This window comes from Sphaeramia orbicularis, chromosome 18, assembly GCF_902148855.1.
Source record: "Sphaeramia orbicularis chromosome 18, fSphaOr1.1, whole genome shotgun sequence".
Classification (NCBI taxonomy): Eukaryota; Metazoa; Chordata; class Actinopteri; order Kurtiformes; family Apogonidae; genus Sphaeramia; species Sphaeramia orbicularis.
In genome coordinates this window covers 24,433,824-24,454,211 of record NC_043974.1, presented here as the reverse complement: position 1 = coordinate 24,454,211, position 20,388 = coordinate 24,433,824, and the positions used below count along the sequence as shown (strand labels likewise).

At 37.8% G+C, this 20,388-nt stretch overlaps 1 protein-coding gene across 12 annotated transcripts in view; it reads right to left on the bottom strand.

Annotated features, from left to right (window-relative positions):
* Positions 1 to 20,388, bottom strand: part of mark2b (MAP/microtubule affinity-regulating kinase 2b) — a 56,264-nt gene that overhangs the window by 33,967 nt on the left and 1,909 nt on the right. For all 12 annotated transcript variants that reach the window (XM_030161742.1, XM_030161745.1, XM_030161749.1 and 9 more), the window contains exons 2-3: positions 3,332 to 3,502; positions 378 to 431 (exon numbers count right to left, since the gene is read on the bottom strand). In XM_030161742.1, the coding sequence (XP_030017602.1) occupies positions 378 to 431; positions 3,332 to 3,502 (225 nt within the window). The remainder of the gene's footprint in view (positions 1 to 377; positions 432 to 3,331; positions 3,503 to 20,388) is intronic.

Genomic DNA, 20,388 nt, shown 5'->3' with positions numbered 1-20,388 from the left:
TTTATGTCTTACATCTGCTGATGCATGGTTATTTGATGTGTGTGTGTTCGCTGTGTAAGAGTACATGGTTAGAGAGCGTGCATGTGAGTGGACAGACCCCACCCTGCCACGATCAAAGAAGTAATTGCAGCTTGTTTCCTGTAATTAAAACTCTCTCTGAAAACTAGACCACTTCAGAGAACAAGAAATAGAGAGAAAAGAGGGAGAGGGAGGGTGGAAGGGAAAGACAGAGACAGAGAGAAAGTACAGAAGAGAAACGCTAGTGGGGGAGGAAGAGTGACTTTGGAGAGAAAGGGTAAGGACTGAGGTTTGAGTTTTATGCCTCATAGTGTGTGTGTGTGTGTGTGTGTGTGTGCGTGTCCTTAACACAGACCCACCTTCTGCAAACTGGAGGAGTTGAGCTGTGTCTTATCAATGATCTTTACAGCCACCTAGAAGAAAAACAAGAACGTGACCATTTATTATTACACTTTTATTCATTTATTACACAGTAGAGTTGGACCATTCTCCTCACACAAACCCACACAGCAACAGGACTGTGAGCACATCAAGTGGAGCAAAAACACGCAGACTGCTATCTTTTTTGGACATATCACACCCTCACACACACAGATACAATCTCTCAGCATTAAGTGATAAACACACAATCACAGCAGGCGACTATTGTATAATATGACAGAAAAGAGACAGCGATGCAGAGCTGGCACATGGTTTATGCCCATGCAATAATGAGGTCTATAGTTCATAATCCAACAGCAAACAGTGGTAAAAACCACTGAAAATGAAAGAAAGTAGCAAAAATCAAACACAGAAGCAGGCAGATGGGAGAAATGCAAAGTGAGAACTGGAGAAAAACAGAACAGAGGACATAAAGAGCAAAGGCAAGGAAGCAAAGAATTATCTCTTAACAAGAACACAGAAAGGGGACGTTTACTTTTCTCTCCCATTCTGTCTTTCACTGTCAACTAACTCCTTTCTTTCACTCCTCTTTCTGGTTGTGCCTGTCTGACTCTTTCATGCCCTCTGACTCTCCCTTGTTTTCTTTGTATATATGCGTGTGTGTGGTAGCCAGTCACATGGAGTGTTATCAGGGTGTCAGGCACAGAGCCGTCACACATTGACAGAGCCCGCCCACCCCTCTCTCGCTCTCTCACAGGCTGAGAGTTGATTTGACTGGGCCTCAGACAGAACCCAGCATGGACTCACTGCAGACACAGCTTTTCCCTTAAAGGGACAGACCACTAAATTACATCACATCTGGAGGTTACAGTAAGCCGGAGATATTTAGACTTCCCTATTCACGCTGACAATGGTGATCTAATCTGCAGCAGCAGATGTACTGTCTCTGAAGGCACACAAGCCTCGGTTCAAACCAGACCTACTGAGCATCACAGCATGATCCTCCACTATTTGCAGCAACCAGGAAGGAAGATTAATGTTAGGTGTTTTTCTCGATGATTCTCAAGCAGACAGCCTTAGCTCATAAATAACAAACACAATCTAGTTCTACCTTTTATGTTGCACAGTTCAGTATTTGGTACATGTTTTTTTTTGGCTCTCAAATTCATTACCATAATGCATCCAGAGAAAAAAATGCATTGGTTCTATCTCATTTAAACATAGTAAATATTTAATTTAGTTGATAAAAATGCATAAAATTAGGACCGATGGGCCTGTAGCTCACCAGCATGTTCTATCAAGTATCAATAACAACTTAAATTTGTGAGGTTGTCAGGTTCTGCCACTACGTTAGTCCTGTGGTCTTGATGCAGGAGATCAATCTCCCAATAGAGGTGGGTGGTACTTTCACTGGAGGATAACTCAACTTGATATCTCTAACCATTTACATGTTGTAAGCCATTAAAATATGGCCCATTACAAGTAAAAGCATATTGTAATATTTGAAAAATTCATCAAAAATTCAAAAATCAAAATTTTTCAAAATTGCGGACAGACTTTGTAGACATTATCCTAAGGAAGCTACATAGAAAATTTGAAATTAAGCCAACCAGTAGTTTTGTTGTTTTTTTAACATGTAATTATCAAGATAAACAAAGGATTGACACTGAGCTTCCAACAAAGTTTGAAAAGTTAGAGAATAATAAGAAATAGATTAATAATTGTTGGTTTTTGGAGATTTTAAAATTAAATCTACTTGGAAAGAATAAAACATCAAGAGCTCCAAACCAGTAGTTTTGTTGGAGAAAGTGTTTGAAGAAATTGCTAAAGAAGACAAAGATGATGACAAACACAGCATCTTCACTACAACTCATGGCGTATCGGCCGGTGAGTTAAAAAGTACTTTGAAACTGCATCCTTTAAAACACTGTAATCAGATATATAATATGTTTTACACCCATGTGAGGAAAACAGTCTTAAGATGCAGCTGTCGTTACAGTACTGTTGACACGTCACAATGAAAATTATGGAAAAATGTGGAAAACCTGTTCAAACAATACAGTGATAATTGTTTCATTAGCAAATGTGAATGTATTAATAACACAAGTTTGGGTTATATCTTCCAGCTTTGAGAACATTTAAGAGATTCAAAGAATAAGCAAATGGGTGCATAACTCGTTGCTAATTTTGCTGGGCGCTGGATAATCCAAGTCAAAGCAGAAGATAAATCTGCTCACTAACACAGCTCCAGGATTTTGTTTGAGGTGTGATGTTTTGAGCAAAATTACTCTACTTCAGATTGAAACGAAAGTGTTTGGTATTGAAAAGAAGGGGTAAAATTAACTTGTTAACTTGTTTTTCATTTTGCAATTACAATATTAAGGGAAATAAACTGATGTCCTCTCTGTGTGCTTAAAAATGTCAAAAAAATACTCAATTTATAGATTATGATTCCCAACTTTTAAGTGACATTAGATGCTATGTGATATGTAGTGAAAAGTGCGTCTGCAAAAGTGTGTGATTTTTGCTGGACACTATAACCATTTTCTTAACAATCTCCCTTTTTACTGCTTCTTTTCTACCTAAACACACACTACAAGTCAGTGGCTTGGAATTAAACCAATAAACTAAGAGGAAGAGGGTTTTCACCTGCTAATAATGGTAGTTGTGCGGTGTTTTATTTTAAGCAGAGCACTAAAAGCAACATTTGCTTCACTTTGCTGAGCAGAAGATTAAGGTTTCATCTTCCATTCATTTATAAGAGTGAATCCAGTCCGTAGGTAAATTGAGGGAATACTAAAGCAATTTCTGGAATATGACTTAGGGGACTAAATATAGACATCCAGGGTTCAGAAAGTCAAGGCGACTCTAATTGGAAACAAAAGAAGGATTAAAGCTTTTGGTTCAAACCAGTGTGTGTGCGCATGCCTACCTCTTTTCCGGTGAGGACGTGCCGTGCCAGTTTGACCTTGGCGAAGTTGCCCTTGCCGATAGTTTTCAGTAACCGGTAGTTACCGATGTGTGGCTGGTCGTCTGATGTGGTCGTGGCGACAGAGTTCCGACATCGCGGCATGCTGGAGCGTCCAGAAGATGACTTGGAGTCCTGAGAAAAGAGAGGGCGATGTATGAGCTTCACAGGACATGATTGTGGAAAAATGGAATGTAAAATGTGGCAAAAAAGAAATGGAGGGCTTTGCAAAGGGCTACATTCCAGTTGATCTGAACATACCTACTAGACATACAATAATTTAAAGCTTAATAAAGATCTGAGATGGGTTGTCAGATTTGTGAGTGGTGATTACAGCAGTCATGTCATGAATCCATAACATGAACTGGAAAAAGTTTAGTTTATGTCATGGATTCTCTTGGAAAAAACATGACAACTGTAATCACCACTCACAAATATCAAATCAACCATTAACACGGCAGAAAAAAAAACAAAGGACTTGTTGAAAGAGTAAAACAACACCTCATATCCTATCTCATCTTTTATCCCATATCATAAAAAAGGTTTCAGGCAAATTACATCATCATAAAATTCTAATTGGAAAATATACAATAAAAAAATAAGTTCTGGAGGTATATTTAACAAGATCTGTTGTAGTCAGTGTTTTCTACAGGGCCAAACACCATCCAGATATGATAGGGATTGAGATGTATTACAGAAAATCATTTAAAGAAGGTGAAAAGAATTCCAAGGTGTGTAAGATCCTTTGGATTTGTTGGATGGTCACATGGATTTTTTTTCCAAGAAAATCTAGTACATGAATTGAGAGGGCCATGGTGAGTTGGCACAGAATGACCCCATTGTTACTGTTTTACTATAGTTAATATTTCACATAACAGATAATCACAACTCACTTCAATATAAACCTGATTAGATGTTCACACTGTTCACATTTAAGCCATTATATTTTTTTTAGTGACGTTATCTGTGTGACTTATGTGTACATACGTCACAAGATTGGCCCTTTTCACAGCTGCAGCCCTGGCCAGTCATGAATAAAGTCCCTTCATAGTCCATTTACATTCATATATAGCTTCAGTTCATTTTACTACAAACAGTAGGTCTTCAGAGTCATACACATACCCACAAAAAGAAAACAAAACCTTGCTGCGCTGGCAAGTTTTGCATGGTTGGCAACAGCGATTGGGTTTCAACTCCAGGAAAGGGTCACAGCAATTGTGTGTATGTGTGTGTGTCTGTACATCTATGTCTGTGTATGTGATCTGAGCGGACAGGTGACGGGGATCAGGGTCAGAGGAGAGGACGACTGGCTCCAGGGTGACGAGACGCAAACACACATGGGCCGTCCCACAAACACCAGCACAGAAATACAAGAATACACACTGGTACACACAAAGGTGTGGGTATGCACGCGGGCATACGTGGCGGCACAAATCACACACACTTCTAGGAGATTTGACACCGATGAGAGAGACGGACCATTGAAATTCAGACTGGTGGTGCAGAGTGAAGAGGTCTACACAATACCAACTCTTCTTCAACTATTCTTGCTCTTTTTCTATCGGACCACTTAATTCACAAAGTTGTCTTTCTGTAGTTTGAACAAATTACAGACTAACGCTATGTGGCAAATTACCCACAGACCACAGCTTTATCAACATCTTCCTCCTTTACCATAACTTGGGTCATGGGAAACAAGGATAAATATGATTACTTCATTGTGTGTTTCTTGCTCCAGATGGTATGATCTAATGTCCGCACCCCCCTCCACCCCCACCTACCCACATTCTCATGCTGACAGTGCAGACCTGCACAAACTGTAATAGGCCAGATTAAGCTTTTGCACAAGCGGGCAGGGAAAGAGGGATTAAAAACAAATGACTGTTAGATTCAGAAACCAGCCTTATGTGGCCCTGTGCGAAGGAGAAGCAAATGATTTTTATTTTTGGATTGTGAGGCCGAGGGCAGAGGGAGACAGACAGCATGTCATATGTGGGCAGCGTATGACACAATGAGACCCAATGTGACTGTCCAAAGCTGATTTCAAATTCAACTAGAGTGCCCTTAGTGAATGAGTTTCAAGTGAACTCTTAAGTTGTCCAAAGCCACATCTACCAAGAGCTTTAGGAGAGCGGCATGTTTCAGAGCATGAAAAGCAAGCAATATAACAGCTAAAAATTTTCCATTAATGAAAAAAGACTTCAATTTATTAGGTTAATAGCGCGTTTGCTTTGTGAAATTTGTTAAAATTACAAAATTAAGATTAATACTTTCCTGGAAAATCATTTCCCATTTTCCTCCACAAAAACTCCACTCATTTGCTTTCTGTAATATGTACATTTATGTTTCTCCAGTCACTGACTATCAAAGAAGCTTTATTCAACTTATTTCCATTTCTTTAACAAATTATGCACATTGACTCCTTTGCAAGTTTTTTCTGAATTCAATGATACTGCATATATCAGCATATAAAGAAAACCATCTCTGGATTATGTTTCATTCTAAATTCCAAGAAAAACATTTATTAAAATAGTTAAAAATCCACACGGAGAAAAAGGGGGAAAACAAGATTAAATTCTTTGTTCAAATTGCCCAGCACTAGTACAGACCAAAAATGTTATGATGTACAGTTCTTCTATCAGTAGAACAGTACACTAGTAACAGTACTAATCTGATGCAATAACAGACACAGGTGATGTGATGTATGGCGTCCTACCATCGCCTATTCCAGTCTGCAGTTATTCTCAAATGTTATGGATATGAGAATCCCAGTTTCTGTTGTTTGGGCGGGGGATTAGAGAAAACACCTCCCCCCAGCCAGATTTCTTGAGAAAGCTGATTTCTTGGCCATGTAACTAGATTTTACATCATCTTTGTTCATTTGCTATGTGAAGAAAAACTGCCTTTCTGCCTGTTCCCTCACTGTTCCTTATACATGAATAACGAAAATGCAAGCCATGCTTTCCGGAGGTAGGAGAGAAATCTGATAACTGACCGGATGAATGCATAGATAGCCTGACATTAGATAGGTTACTACAGTGCAGTCAGCATGTTGTTCAATATCCTGTGAAACCTGCTTTTCAGATTTTCTTTGATTGTCATGTGTATGTAAACAGGCTGCCTGACCGGTAAAGCCACTAATGAAAACAAAGACTGAGACACCATTAATGTCATTCTAACAATATCCAAATCATTTTCTAATTTGGATCCATGTGGATATTGGCAAAAGCACAAATGTTAGGCTGAAGAATTAAAAGACAAATTGAGATGTGAATAAAATACAAGCAAAATGTGATTTGGAAACTACATTTAAAGCAATAAGGACCACATCTTAAAATAAAGGCATAAAAAGAGGTATTTATCAAAATACAGCCCACACAAATCAGAACAGAATACTGAATTGGTATTGCTCTCTGAACATGTGAACATCATTCACTGTTCAACTGCAATGAGGTGTTCAGAAAGCACCTCTTAGACTTTCCCGACATAGAAACTAGTGAGGCAATCCATCATACAATCAGGTCCACTTCATGCAGTGATTGGCCGGCTATTCAGAGGCGAGAACCTCCTTCCATTTGTTACACAATGCCTCTGAGCATGCGATTATCTCTACATTTAAAACATTATCAAGTCCTCCCTCTCTATTTGTGCATTGACTTTAACTACAGCCATTCAAAATAATTTCATCCATCATCTGAGAAGTACTTTTCCAATAACCAAACCCAACACTGCAGAGATATACTGTGTGCAGTATTTTCAGGACAGCACAGTTAGTATGAAACAAAGTTTGAGAAAGTAGTCACATCTGGTAAGATACACCAAGTTCTTTAATGTAAACCTTTATGCCCTTAACCACAGTGGCAATATATAGAACTGAAACAACTATGAAGCAGTTTCTCTCATTTAAGATGTTAAAGTGGCACAAATAAAGATACAGACATCTGGCTTTATGTTGGAATTACTATACAAAGTACAGCAAGTTTCCCTCTTCCAGAGTCGTCAACTCTTTAGTCTTCCGTCTCTCCTATCCTCTTTCATGTCCGACTATTTTGGTCTTCTGATTCTTCCTTCATTTTTGGGCAGCTGCAGGCTAAGCAACCCCTCCCCCAACACACACACACACAGATATAAACATACATACACATGCGCATACTCACCTCTCTCTTCTCCCCCCAGTTATAATTATAGATGTGTTGGAGGACAATAAATGACGTCATTGTTTTGTTCTCATATTACTCTGTTTTTTTGTGCGAGTCATTAATACTTACTTAAAACTGTTAATATGCACCATTTATTTTTTTTACATTAATAACTTGGTACATAATTGAACGTGTTCCCAAGGGCTGTCCAACTGCGGTTAAATACATGCTGAATGTGTCTTCACATTAGGTCTGCAAATGACATTTACAGAGAATAAAGGGGCTTCTTGTGGATGGAATAGAGGTAGGAAATTAGAAACACGCAGCCCAAAGATCACATGACGTGTTTGACAACTTTAGATGACGCTGAATTATAGGAGTGAATGAGCTTGTGTCAAAAGCAGTTTATGAAAACTTTTGTTTTTATAATTCTTGGCTGGACACTTGACTATGGAGATAGAGAGGAAATGTGGAGAGGTTTATGTGTTCAAACTATTGAAAAAGCAATTTAAGATGAATTACATATGCAGATTGTAATGTAACTGTTAAATGTAAATGTAAAGAAATTCATAGTAAAAAAATTACTTACAAAGTAAATGTAGTTGCATTTAATCTAGAAAAAAAAAAAAAACATTCACTATTGGCATTTAAAGTTTATATTGGTACCTAGGGGCTACATGCACTACTACGACTACGATCACTATTCATTATCCTTATGGTCATTATTATTATGACCTGTAAAAAAATATTTCACATTACATTTGAACAATTATTACGGCTTTCACCTCCTTTAGACTTTCTAAAGACCTGCAGAAAGCCTGGTGACCTTAATCATGGTGATGCTCCTTTTTTTACACTTTAATTTGTTTTTTAAATCATGAGTCAGATTCTGTTTCGAATCTGTGATTACTGGCTGGGGTGTGTCGTTTTCACGGGGTGGGGGTCTTTATTGTCCATTGCCTACCGTGTGGAGAGATCATTAGTGCAATGTTTATATCCGGCACAACAATTCAGACCCCCTTACCAACACGGTCACTCAAAGTGAAAACTCAATGACAAGATGTTTGCAGCTGAAAGCCATTAACTGCCACACTGCAAACATAAGCATGTGCACATGACCCAAACACACACATACACACTCAGCCTTAATGTTAATCCAAGCCAGTACTGGTTGTGTTTTGACTTAAGCCTCATTATCACTGACCTTTACTAATCTGAGTTCTGGGAGGAAGCCACTCAGATACAACCAGATGGAATTTTACACAGCATGGTTCACAAAGTAACCTGAAAGGAGGGTTGCACATGAACTACGTGCAATAGACGACTATCAGGAGACAGCGGAACTCAAATGCAAGATAAGCAAAATCAGGCAAAAAAAATCATCAACAGGAGAAAAGTAAAGTTGGTGTAATAAACTGAGGTAAGACAAAGTTCTTAGGCACAGTACCTAACCCAAATCAAAAGGGAAAAACTTTGCTAAGAGTTTTCTATCATATTTTGCTGTCATTTATGGTTGCACTATATTAATACAACTAAGATAACTTCATTACTGTTAACCCAAGTTACTGTATATTGTAAATTTTGTTTAAAATAGCATAGGGCTACTTCATAACATTGTGCTTATCTGATCAATAAGCTTTATTTTCTTAGTTCTTGCTAATATCTGATTGTAATGTCAAAATCTGAAAATTTCACCTTTGAAACGAACATTATTGTCAAATGTGCAATTTCAGTCAAACATCAGCCCCCCCATGACATTTCTCCCTCCTAAAACCTGAAGAGAAACCCATAAGAGCTGAAAAATGGACAATGGATAATGAATATGAAAAAACAAGACTGAAAAAACCCATTTGCAGCATTTCAAGAAAAAAATACATCCTCTTCTGCCTTTCCTGTTTACTGCAACACCACATAAAGTTGATCAACCATCAACCTAAGTTCTGATCAGGCTTTCAGATTATTCTTCTGACTTTCACTGCATTCGGCATGTTATCTCAATTTACATTCTTTTTCCTGAACAATCTGTTTATCCCTATTTCTGTGGTTTGCAGTTGATAAAAGCTGCAATAACATTTTTTATATTTCCTTTTCATTACTGAAATATAGGGTGTAACCACACAGGACCCCCCCATTATCACAATTATACACAATTATAATTTGGCAACTATTCTATCAACAAAAAACAGTGGCTCATTATAAGCCATTTTACGCCATTTATGCAGATTGCACTGTGTTTCAAAACCACATCAGAACCTCCTGCTAACAATTTAATGTAATCCCATGGTTCACTCTCATTTGTACTCCTGCCCCTTCCTCACTTCAGTTCGTAACTTCAGAGAAATGGCTCAGCAGAACACTGGAGACAGAAGGAACATATTAATGCACCGCACATAAAGTATTTATTCAAGGAAAGAACAGTAATAAATAGAGACAGACAATTCAAACCCTCAGGGGAAAATCAAATCAAACCTAATTACATTAAGTGTAAGGAGCTGAAATGTAATTTATGAGGTTAAACTAGAGGTCTTAACACTTGTACACTACCAGATACCATTTTCCCCCATATTAAATTATGGTGTGCATTGTTTTCCCTAAGGTGTGAGGTCAGCTCTTGAAGGGCCAAGGACTATAATTCACTGCTTATGTTTGTTGCAGTTAAATAATAATGAAAATAATAATGACTGAGAAAATGTGCTTTTAATACAGGGGTCTTAGATAAAGAATATGCTCTCTCTGCGTGGTATGAAAATTTTGACTGACTTAAAGAACATAAATCTATTAACATTGACCTCTTGTGTTAATTAGAGTCTTGTACTTCTAAAAAAAACAAACTCCAAACCACTTAAGACAGCCAGGCACCATGGAGTCATTAAAAGGCTGCCGTAATGTCAATTTCATGTAGGTTTATTATCAAGATGGACAACTGTTGTAACTAATTTTGACATAAAAGGCTGAAGAAAGTGGTGCCTTTAACTCGGGATCAGCCAGTCAGGTTATTTCCAGGGCTGATGCAATACCAGTCATTAGTAATCAAGGAAACCAAAGACTACAACTCATTGTTTTCATTGTTGAGTCAGCTACAAGATGACAAAAAAATGTTAATCTGTGTCTCACAAAGGCACATGACTTTTCCAAATGTCTTCTTTGGTCCACAACATGTAGGTAATGAGGTTACAGTCAAAGAAGAATAAAGAAACTAAAAAAAAATAGTCCAATTTAAGAACCAGGAATTGGTGAATTTAGCCTTTTTTCCCTTCTCAAACTTGAAAACAGATTATCAAAACGAACAGAAAGATCATAAATAAGTAAATGAATGAATGTTCTTTTCTCATTTCAATGTTGATTTTACTCATGATAGTGTTCTAGGAAGGATATTACACAAGCACATTGAGACAGCTATATCAGAGCCAAAGTAACCTTAAATCTAAAAATTCTACTGATTAGCAGTTCATCCCCACCTTTAACAAACCACCTGTTATAATACGATTTAGCAAATAACTAGCAGGGCTCTTGTAACTACATTTGTCTGAAGTAATTTTTGTCTGTTAATAAATTGTTTCTAAAGGTCAACACGGAATGGTACCGTTTCTCCATTATCAGCTGTTTGACACTTGGCTAACTGTTCAACTGTTGATACACCTAAATTAAATTAGTTGAAGTGATAGAAAACCAGTATCAGCAAAAACTCATGTGGTTTTACACACAAATTAAGAGAGTATCTACCTTTTTTACTTATTTCTCAACCAAGGCTACACATGGACCAAACAAAAAGCCCGGAACAGACAACATCTTTACTGAATACATATCACAACCATGTATAAAAGCTTCTGCATTAGACTGAAATTTGTGGGTGGGAGGATGCACACAAACACACACATACACCTCCCAACTCTAGGTCGTGATGGCTGTGTTGCCATGGAGATTTGTCGCTTGCTGAATCCTGCCCTCTATCACGATGTAAGTTCTTATCCCTTTCACCCGTCCTCCTTCTTCTTTTACACCCTCCCTTTTTTTCTGTCTTTTCTGATGCTCCTATTCATATGTTTGTTTCTATTTATACTCCTCCTTAATGCCAGGGTGAATTTCCAGAAAAAAGTGTGTTTGTCATCCTCAAACAAACCATTTAATAACTGACACTGATCTTAATATCCTAGTGATGATTCCTACATATTGCTTGCTATATAGGAGCTGTTGCATATTGCGGCTACTAACTAGAACGACCCACTAATTACAAGGTAATCCCAACAGTAAACTAACTTTTGAGGGGGGGGGGGGGGGTTATGTCAAACAACCACACTAATAAGACGGAAATTAAGATCACTTGTTAAAAAGAGAAATTCAACTGCTCCAATTTTATTCCTCTACTTCTCATAATGCAAAGCAATTTGAACAGTAGGACGCACAGTTTTAAGTGACTTTCATTTTGGCAAAGAATTAAAAAGAAATAAGCATTGCGTCAAATATAATAGTACATAAAAATCACAATATTTTCACAGAGCTTCAGCAAGGTAAAGTGGAAATGTCTTCCAAGTTGATATGAAAATTTTAAGTCATTTTACTTTTATTGCAATGCTTTTATGTTAAACTGTAGATTTACCACTCTGATTTGGCTGATACATTGAGGAATGTGTTACAAGTTGGAAAATCACTATCGACAAAACTTGGTGCTAATATTGACCTTATGAGAGAACTGCCAGATTTCTGAGGTTAGTGTGTAGATAAGTTCCCTGACTGACTAAATTATCAGAAATTCTTTATTCACTTATTCATTTATGTATTTATTGGTTTGATTTGATGCTCAGTTCAACAGTCATCCACTTTCTAACAAAATGAAAAATAGTCTTCCCACATTTTTCACCAATGACATCAGCTATACTGGCTGTTCAACTGCTGATTTCACAGCTCATTTCTACATCTACTTCTCCTTTATCCTATACAGTATGTGGTTGTTTATTTCTAACCTCCTTAAAGATAAAATTGTCTTCAAGTTTCTGTACTAAACACTGTGAAAGTAATTATTCTACATTCACTGCAGCATCTGAAGAATTTCACAAAGCACCTCATTTGAAGCATTAATGCAGTGCATAAATAAACATCTGTGACTCAGTCATAAATGTTGTCAATGACATTGCAGAATTTTATGTTATCATGCCCATGTTTCGATAATCCATTCTAATTATGCATCCTCTTAGAAGAGATCGCCACAGAAGGGTTATCACAAAGGGTTTTTTAATAAGCATTGTTTAAGGTTAATAACTGGGGGAGGGGGGAGATCAGAGCTGGCTCAATCAAAACATTTTTTACATGACAGTTTATCCTCCGGCAGTAAATAACTACACACAACACAAAGCAGAGCAGCTCTTCAGCTGTAATGCAGATGTGTGCTCCCAGATGTAGTGGCTTTAGCCTCTCTGAAATGCAATAAAGTGAGAGATTTAATAACATTTCAGATCATAATTTAGCAAGTTCTCACTGGCATGCTCCTGTTTTCCTCTTTCCAAACTCTGTGAAGCAATATGTAGTATATAAAGTGAATATAAGCGCACTAGTATATTAATCATGTATCACTCACACACGGCAATGTAAATTTGAGAGAGGCCCTATACTTCAGCATAGCGGTGTCACCCTGGGTCTCAGTTTGCTGTGAATGTTGTGTCGTCTGTGTGCTCTCCTGCACTAGATTACCCCAACTCCCCAGGTATGTGTGTATATTTGTGTGTGGGGGTGCATTTGTGTGTCAAACCAATTGAGGGCTCCTGTTTGCTCTGTTGCTGTCACAGTTGGGACACGGTGAAAAGCATGCCCTTGTTCTGCTGCTATGCAACTCTGTGTGTGTGAGAGCAGAGAGTCGCCACAGTAAACAGTCTTGTGTGGCTTTCACAGGGCGATTGATTTGTCCAATACAAGAATAGATGCAATGTGGACTTTAGTGTTAAGGTAGGGGTGCATGTAAAAAATCTTGGCTACCTCTGCAATATACATTTACAAAACAAAACTAGTTTGGAAAAAAGAGCAAAGGTACTACTTCAAACACAAAATGTATTTCAAGACTGTGATTATGTTAGTTTGAAGTTTTAAGTCAAAAGAATCTATGATCTTTTGGATGTCACTGGTTAAAGATATGATGTTATTATTCTCTTCATGGTGGCTCACTTGTTCCCAGTTGCCTCTATGTGAGTTAAATCTCAACCAACCCAAATTTAACACACTGACTGGATTTCTAGATCAGGTCTTATGTGACTCAGCAGATATTAGAGACTTGCCTCCGTAGGATGCAGCTTAACAGTAGCAGCTTAAATGCTGAACACCACAAACTGTGGACTTTAAGTGTTTTAAACCGACTTGATTTTATACAGTGGCCTGCAGTTTTATGTGAAGCTCCGTAGTATTAAATCTTATTTTTGAAGGTAATTTTCTCTCCATTTGAGAACACAAAAAAGCCATAATCTGAAAAGATTTGTCCATTAAAAACTGTCACACAGGTTGCTTACCAGTTGTCAAATCAAAACACTACAGAAATCTAAGCCTTGGTCACTGAAGGTAAACACAAAGACTGAATTACACTGAAGCAAACTGAGAGATCAACACTCCTGCACCTGAATGACGTCAAGCCCTTCAAATCCAAGGTCTACAGTTAGCGGCCACACCTATTGCATGGTTCAACTGGAAAGGCCTGTTTGAAACTGCTCTCTTCAGACAATCCAAGACATACACAAAAACATACAAAGCAGTGAACTTCACTGCTATGTTGGTTAAAGACAGGGTAAGTGATTCAAATTCAACAGACTTTGCCAAAACTTTGCCATAATGTCTCGAATCAACCAGCTTCCTAGTCTGGCTGTGAGATGCAGTGGGGATCAAGTGATGGAACAGCAGGAGATGATGCTGAAGATGCAGTAAACACCAAAATCCTCCAAGCCTGAGGCCAACATATTGTCATCTGAACCTGAAAAATTCTTAAGAATGATTAGAGCTTGACGACACATTTATATTTTATCTGTTGTAGCATTTATGTGGCGTTTATAACAAAGAAGTTTGGATTTTGATTCCAAAATCTGCTGGGAATATAAGGTTTTCTGTGCATTAACAATTTGGACATTCCCACTTACATCAAATTGTGTGCCCCTTCCAGCTCATGACAAGACTCCTAACTAAAAAGTTTGTGTGTTTCAGTCATTTGTAACTACTATTGTCACCTTACTCCAAAGGGTTTACCACATCGATTCTTTTTTTCTTCCAGACCTCAAAAGAGGTAATTTTTTGGGACACATAACACTGTTGAATCTAGACCTGACCAAGTGAAGCCACCCCAGATCCTAACACTACTCCAACAGGCTTGTACTGCGGGCACTAGGCATGATGGGTAATCACTTCATCCACCTCTCTTCTTCCGCTGATGGACCATCACTCTGGAACAGGGTCATTCTAGACTTATGTAAATGACCATTTTCTATTGACACACAGTCCAATCTTTATGCTGTCTATTAAATAGATGGATGTTGAAGATATGAGAGGCTACTCACTGCATCAGTTTTCTGCTGAAAGATACCAATCTGTGCAGTAACTAACCAATGGAAAGATCTGAACTATTTGTTTACTTAAATCCAGGTGGGGATTTTTTGCTGCCCAGTGTACTTTGTGAAAACCTTGAGCCAGTTGAACATGTGGTACATGTGATCAGCAAGGTACAAGCTCCTCTTCTTTTTGGGCCTGGAAAAACCTTGGAATTTCTTAGCCTCCCTTTAAATGCCTAGACAGAACCAGGCACCCTGTATCTGTGTGTCTAATCAGTGAAAGGGCAGGTATACAGGTGGAACTCAAATATCTTTCTGAGGGGATTCATTTAATCAAACTGTACTTCTAACCCAATTATCAACTAAGCAGGTATCAGAATGTGAATGGAAAGAGGGAGTGTGTGTACAATGTGTTGAAGTGAATAATCAAGTGTGTGTGTTTGAGGCAGGTTCTCTGTTGCTAGGGCCCTGGCTAGCTTTGTCTTTCTGTTCATCTGCCTAGTGACTGGTCTGGTAGGCAGAGAAAGGCATAATTTATGGTTTCCTGGGCGTAACAGCAATGCGAACGTGTGTGTGTGCGCTATAGATTTCTCGCATGATGACTCACTCAAGGCGAGCATGAATGAAGATGGGCAAAATGCAAACACTTGAATATTAAAGCAAATCCTCACCACCAATCCTGTATCAATACTCACACACACACACAGAGTGCTGTGCTCTCATCTATATTGGATTTCCAGCTTACTGGGATTCTCTGACACGCTTTCACACTCTGAAGGTGTCAGGTGAAAGGCATCAAACTATGCCCAAAAACACTTGTATATCAAATTCAATGTTTCCTTTGTCTGTGCTGCTGTGGTGCTTGACAGTAATCTAAAGCTGCAGTCATCTCCATTTTAATCACGCTGCAGGTTACAAAGGTCAAACTGTTATAGGCTGGAAATTACTTCTGACAAATGATAGCAGTTATACACTGTCAGTCTGACTATAAATTCATAAATAAACAGAATTGTTGAGAACAAGGGTTAAGTTCTGCAGTGTGAGCTGAATATGGCACCCATATAATGATAAGGAAACAAATTCATAATAAGGGACTGTGCTAATCTACTTTAATCAGTAAAAAAGGTCCATCAAAAATCATACCTATTCCTATATATGTTTCTAATGTCTTTGTTGAGTTGACTGCAATGAAAAAGAATCATTTTTATTAGCTGGACACATTTTCTGTCTTCTCCCAAACAATCCCTTACATTTTGGTGCCAATCTGACATGTCCAGTGCTGTTTTATTTTATTTTATTTTTATAAAATAAACTGTCTAAAAACTGTCAAAAACCTTGTGAACTGTTTCAGTAAGGGTTTGTGCTGAACCTTTGCCAACTGAAGGGCATGAAATTAACTGCTATCAGGAGATTCCACCTACTTCTTGTTTTGTTCAGACAATGGAGTGCAATAGGATTGCTTCTGAGGGACAGCTTTTTTGCAGCCTACAAGGTGGACAATGTTAGCTGACCATAAAAGACAGCGGTCTTTTAATAACTCTTAAGATTTGCCAGATACTGAAGGAGAGACAGGCCATCAGATATGCCTTCTTGTGTTTTTCCTTGTTTTATTATCTTTAGAGCATGAGGTTCTGGTTGAAAGAACAAAAAAAATGGATATACTTGATGTAAAAATTTTCAATCACAAAGTTCAGTTTCCCCCTTTTCTTGATGACTTTTATAACAAGGAAATGATCTGCGGGGACACAATTCTACACACCTTGATGTGGAGAGGATCCGGCTCACTCAGCTGGTGTGTAACAATGAAACAAAAGGATGAAGTAACGACTGAAGAGGCAGACCAGTATTTCTAGCTGCATTAGTCTGTCTTTCAAAAGACATGGCTCAATACATAATGGCAAAACAAAACAGGATATCAGACAATCAAGTGACCATGTGGTGAAGCTGGCTACTACTACAGAGTAACTTCAGCACAGTGATCAACACGTTTCTATCATATGTTGACTTTCGTTTTGATTTTATGGCTCCTTCTATAATCAAAATACTACCAGAATAAAATAAATTGTATCAGTTGTTTCCAATATAAATATGGATTGAGGCCATGAGTCAAAGAAACTACTGGTTTTAAGCCATTCTCTATATTATGATCATGACAAATACTTTCATCTGAATATTTATAAATCTTTTATCATTTTCAAAACATGTAAGTAATATGTATGTAATATGTAATGAATAGGATTAAATAAAACAAAAAAACTTAAAATGTTTTGTATTCATTTAAGCTGACAGCATTAGCAAAAGCTGAAGCTGAATATGATATGAACTGAAACTTCCAGGTATAAGACATTTATACTCCGTCACTGATTATGTCATATTAAAATTTGTTCCTCAAACTAACAGCTAGTACCAGCCCTTGTATAACATGACAGGCTGTCAGATTAAAACTACTTGACATATCTGCCATTTCACACCATCAGAAACATGTCAGAAGTCACTTCTCCTATTCGACAGCTCCCCTACGATATGTGCAGAGCAACTATTTATGATGGTGGTTGGCCTGGGTTGTAACTTTTAATCCACAGACCCCACACAAACATATAACCATTAACTCGAACTAGTTTTCCAGTCAAGTGTAAAAAGGACTTGTTTTTTCCAAAGTAAAACAAGCCACAATTAGGATGACTTGTAGAACAATGACATAGGCATCATGTCTTTTCCAGTTAAGAAGGCTTTTCACAGGTACTGATTTTGCAAACATTTCCTTTAAATAAATAACATGCTAGCTAATCAAATCAAAATAAACACGAGTCTCAGTCAAGTCAACATCTTCATCTCCGGTGCCATTTTGTCCTGTATCTTGAGACCCGACACCAAAGGCTTTCTATACATGGCCTTTAAAACAGACTGTGTCTGTGTGGGAGTATCCATCCATGACCTTTACCCTAAAAACCCGGTTAAGGACTTGCCATGACCCCAAACTTTTTTCTTCCAGCTCTCATTCCTCAATAGATGCTGCGGGCTGAGTAATGCACATTCAGACAAACAGAACCGTCAGCAAACACTCCTCAAAGTGATTAGGTGTGGGTGCACTACATCTTACACATAATGTAGAATATAAACCATAAAGCAAGAAATCAACTTAAAAAAAATATAAAATATCAACAATAGAGTAATTACGATTTAATTGACCCTGACAACAGCAGAAGGTACACTGTCAAACATGTTATCAATCCAACTGATATCAATCAGATTAGAGATTCCAACTAAAAGGTGTACATGGACGCTACATGACCTTTCAATCACGAAGGCATTCAACTTTCTTTAAATCTTTTCGGTTCTTCAAGTAAAACAAATATCAAATGCAGACCAGTTTCGTTTTGCTACAGCCATGATTCTTTCCCCTTAAAATAAAAAATCCTGTCACTAATGTTACCCCTCTATCTGGGTCAAACATGCATTGAACTATTTTATTAAAAATAACGCAAAAGAAACTGGATCAAGTGTTTACATTTTAAGTGCTAATATATCCTGACTGAATGGACAATCAAAGGTTTACAACGTCTCTCACAAAAAGACCAGAAACACTTTATTTTACTCTGATTGGGCTATTGTTCAGATTATTGTTAGAATACTAAGGTTGATTTTTTTTTGTTGTTTACAGACTCTTATGCAGTTGCACCAGGACAGAGGAGACTCCTCTGGTTTTAGTTTTGTTTTATAATTGGGCATTGGACATGTAGTTATATTTCAGAGCAGGCATATGTCATTTACACTCATGTACAGATGTAGGCACTGCAGACTATACTGTATACCTGACACATAAGTATAAACTAGACTTTGGTCCATGTAAATGCAGCGTGCATGAAGTTAACACAGCATCAGTTTTTCCCTGTCTTTCTTCAGCTTTGCCACAGCTGTCCACATTGCACACTACACTCTGGGATATGCAAAAATGTACTTCTTGTTAATATTCAATAAGTTATCACAGAGCTGGATAATGTCCCACAGTGCAGAGAGGGCAGAAAAAGGTTCAGCTTTTTTGGCGGATTATGGATTTTATTTTGTCCATAACTCCCAGCAGAGATCCAAACAGTAGGCACATTGACCTGAGGAAATAAAGTAGTATTGAGGGCTAATGGTCACTTATTTGTATGTGCCTGTGTTGCACCAATGTTCTCAAAAGATATCAAACCACTAGTATGACATCAACCTTTGAAACCAATGAAAATGTCAAAGGCCTTCCTGTGTGTGTGTCTGTATGAAGTAACAACATTTAAGACTTATATAATCACCTTTATTGTCTGGCCTCTGTTCCAGGTTAAGGTAAGGGTGTGGTCATGTAAGGATATGTGTGTGTTCATTTGCCTGCACCTACACATACTTGCATACCAGCTGAAGAGTCAATCTGCTTTCCTGCACACTCTTAATGGAGGTAGTGATCCATTGTGTGAGACAAGCCAGCACACACACTGACACATGCAGAGAGATCATAGTATCAACAGACAACTTCTGTCAGCATTTTATTTGTACATGAAGCAAAGAGATGAAATCTTTGAACCTTTGAGTCTCTGCTACCAAGATGTTTTTCTGTTGGTTGACAGGATCTGCTCCGGTGGCTGGTTGGTTGAATAATAGCCAGTTATGCACCTGGATTGAGCTTTGAATGTTTCAGAAAAATGTTGTTTGACAGAGGGTGCAGCAGCTCTGACAGACTGAAAACACTGCCATTTAAGAGCCATCCCTTTATTTACCATATTATCATGAATTATGTCTTCACAAAACAATATCATTTTGTGATAAGTAATCGCCACACTTGAAGAAATAAACAAACATAAAGGCTATTATTTAAGGAGCGAACACAGAACTAGAGGTCCCAAAGAGCTTGCAAATCAGTTTTTCCATCTTAAGCAGTTCTAGTTTTCACATTTTCTTCACTTGTGCTGCCAATTTAAGCTGTGAAAAACTGCTAAAGTAATGTCTCAGGCCAAAATATTAACACAGCTACATTCAGGCCTATAGAAACTCAAGCAACACAAATATAGACACGGTTTTAACTTCAGACACGTGCCGACGTCACCCTCTGACTACACTGTCAACATGTAGATGCAAATGTAATTTTTTCCATCCAACCATCAGACGTTTCATGTGAAGAGAAAAATACCACATGCTATCTGTCAACAGCTGACTGAGCACTGCAAGTCCTTGTCTAAACTGAAAATTATGAGTGTTTTTTTTTTTTAAACAGATGTAATACATGCTATACACCAAGATACTAACATAAGAAACAGATTGTGTGATCAAGTAGATTTTTTTTAAGTCAATCATCCTTTCTTATGCATTAATAAGAGCCATGATTGAACTTCACAAA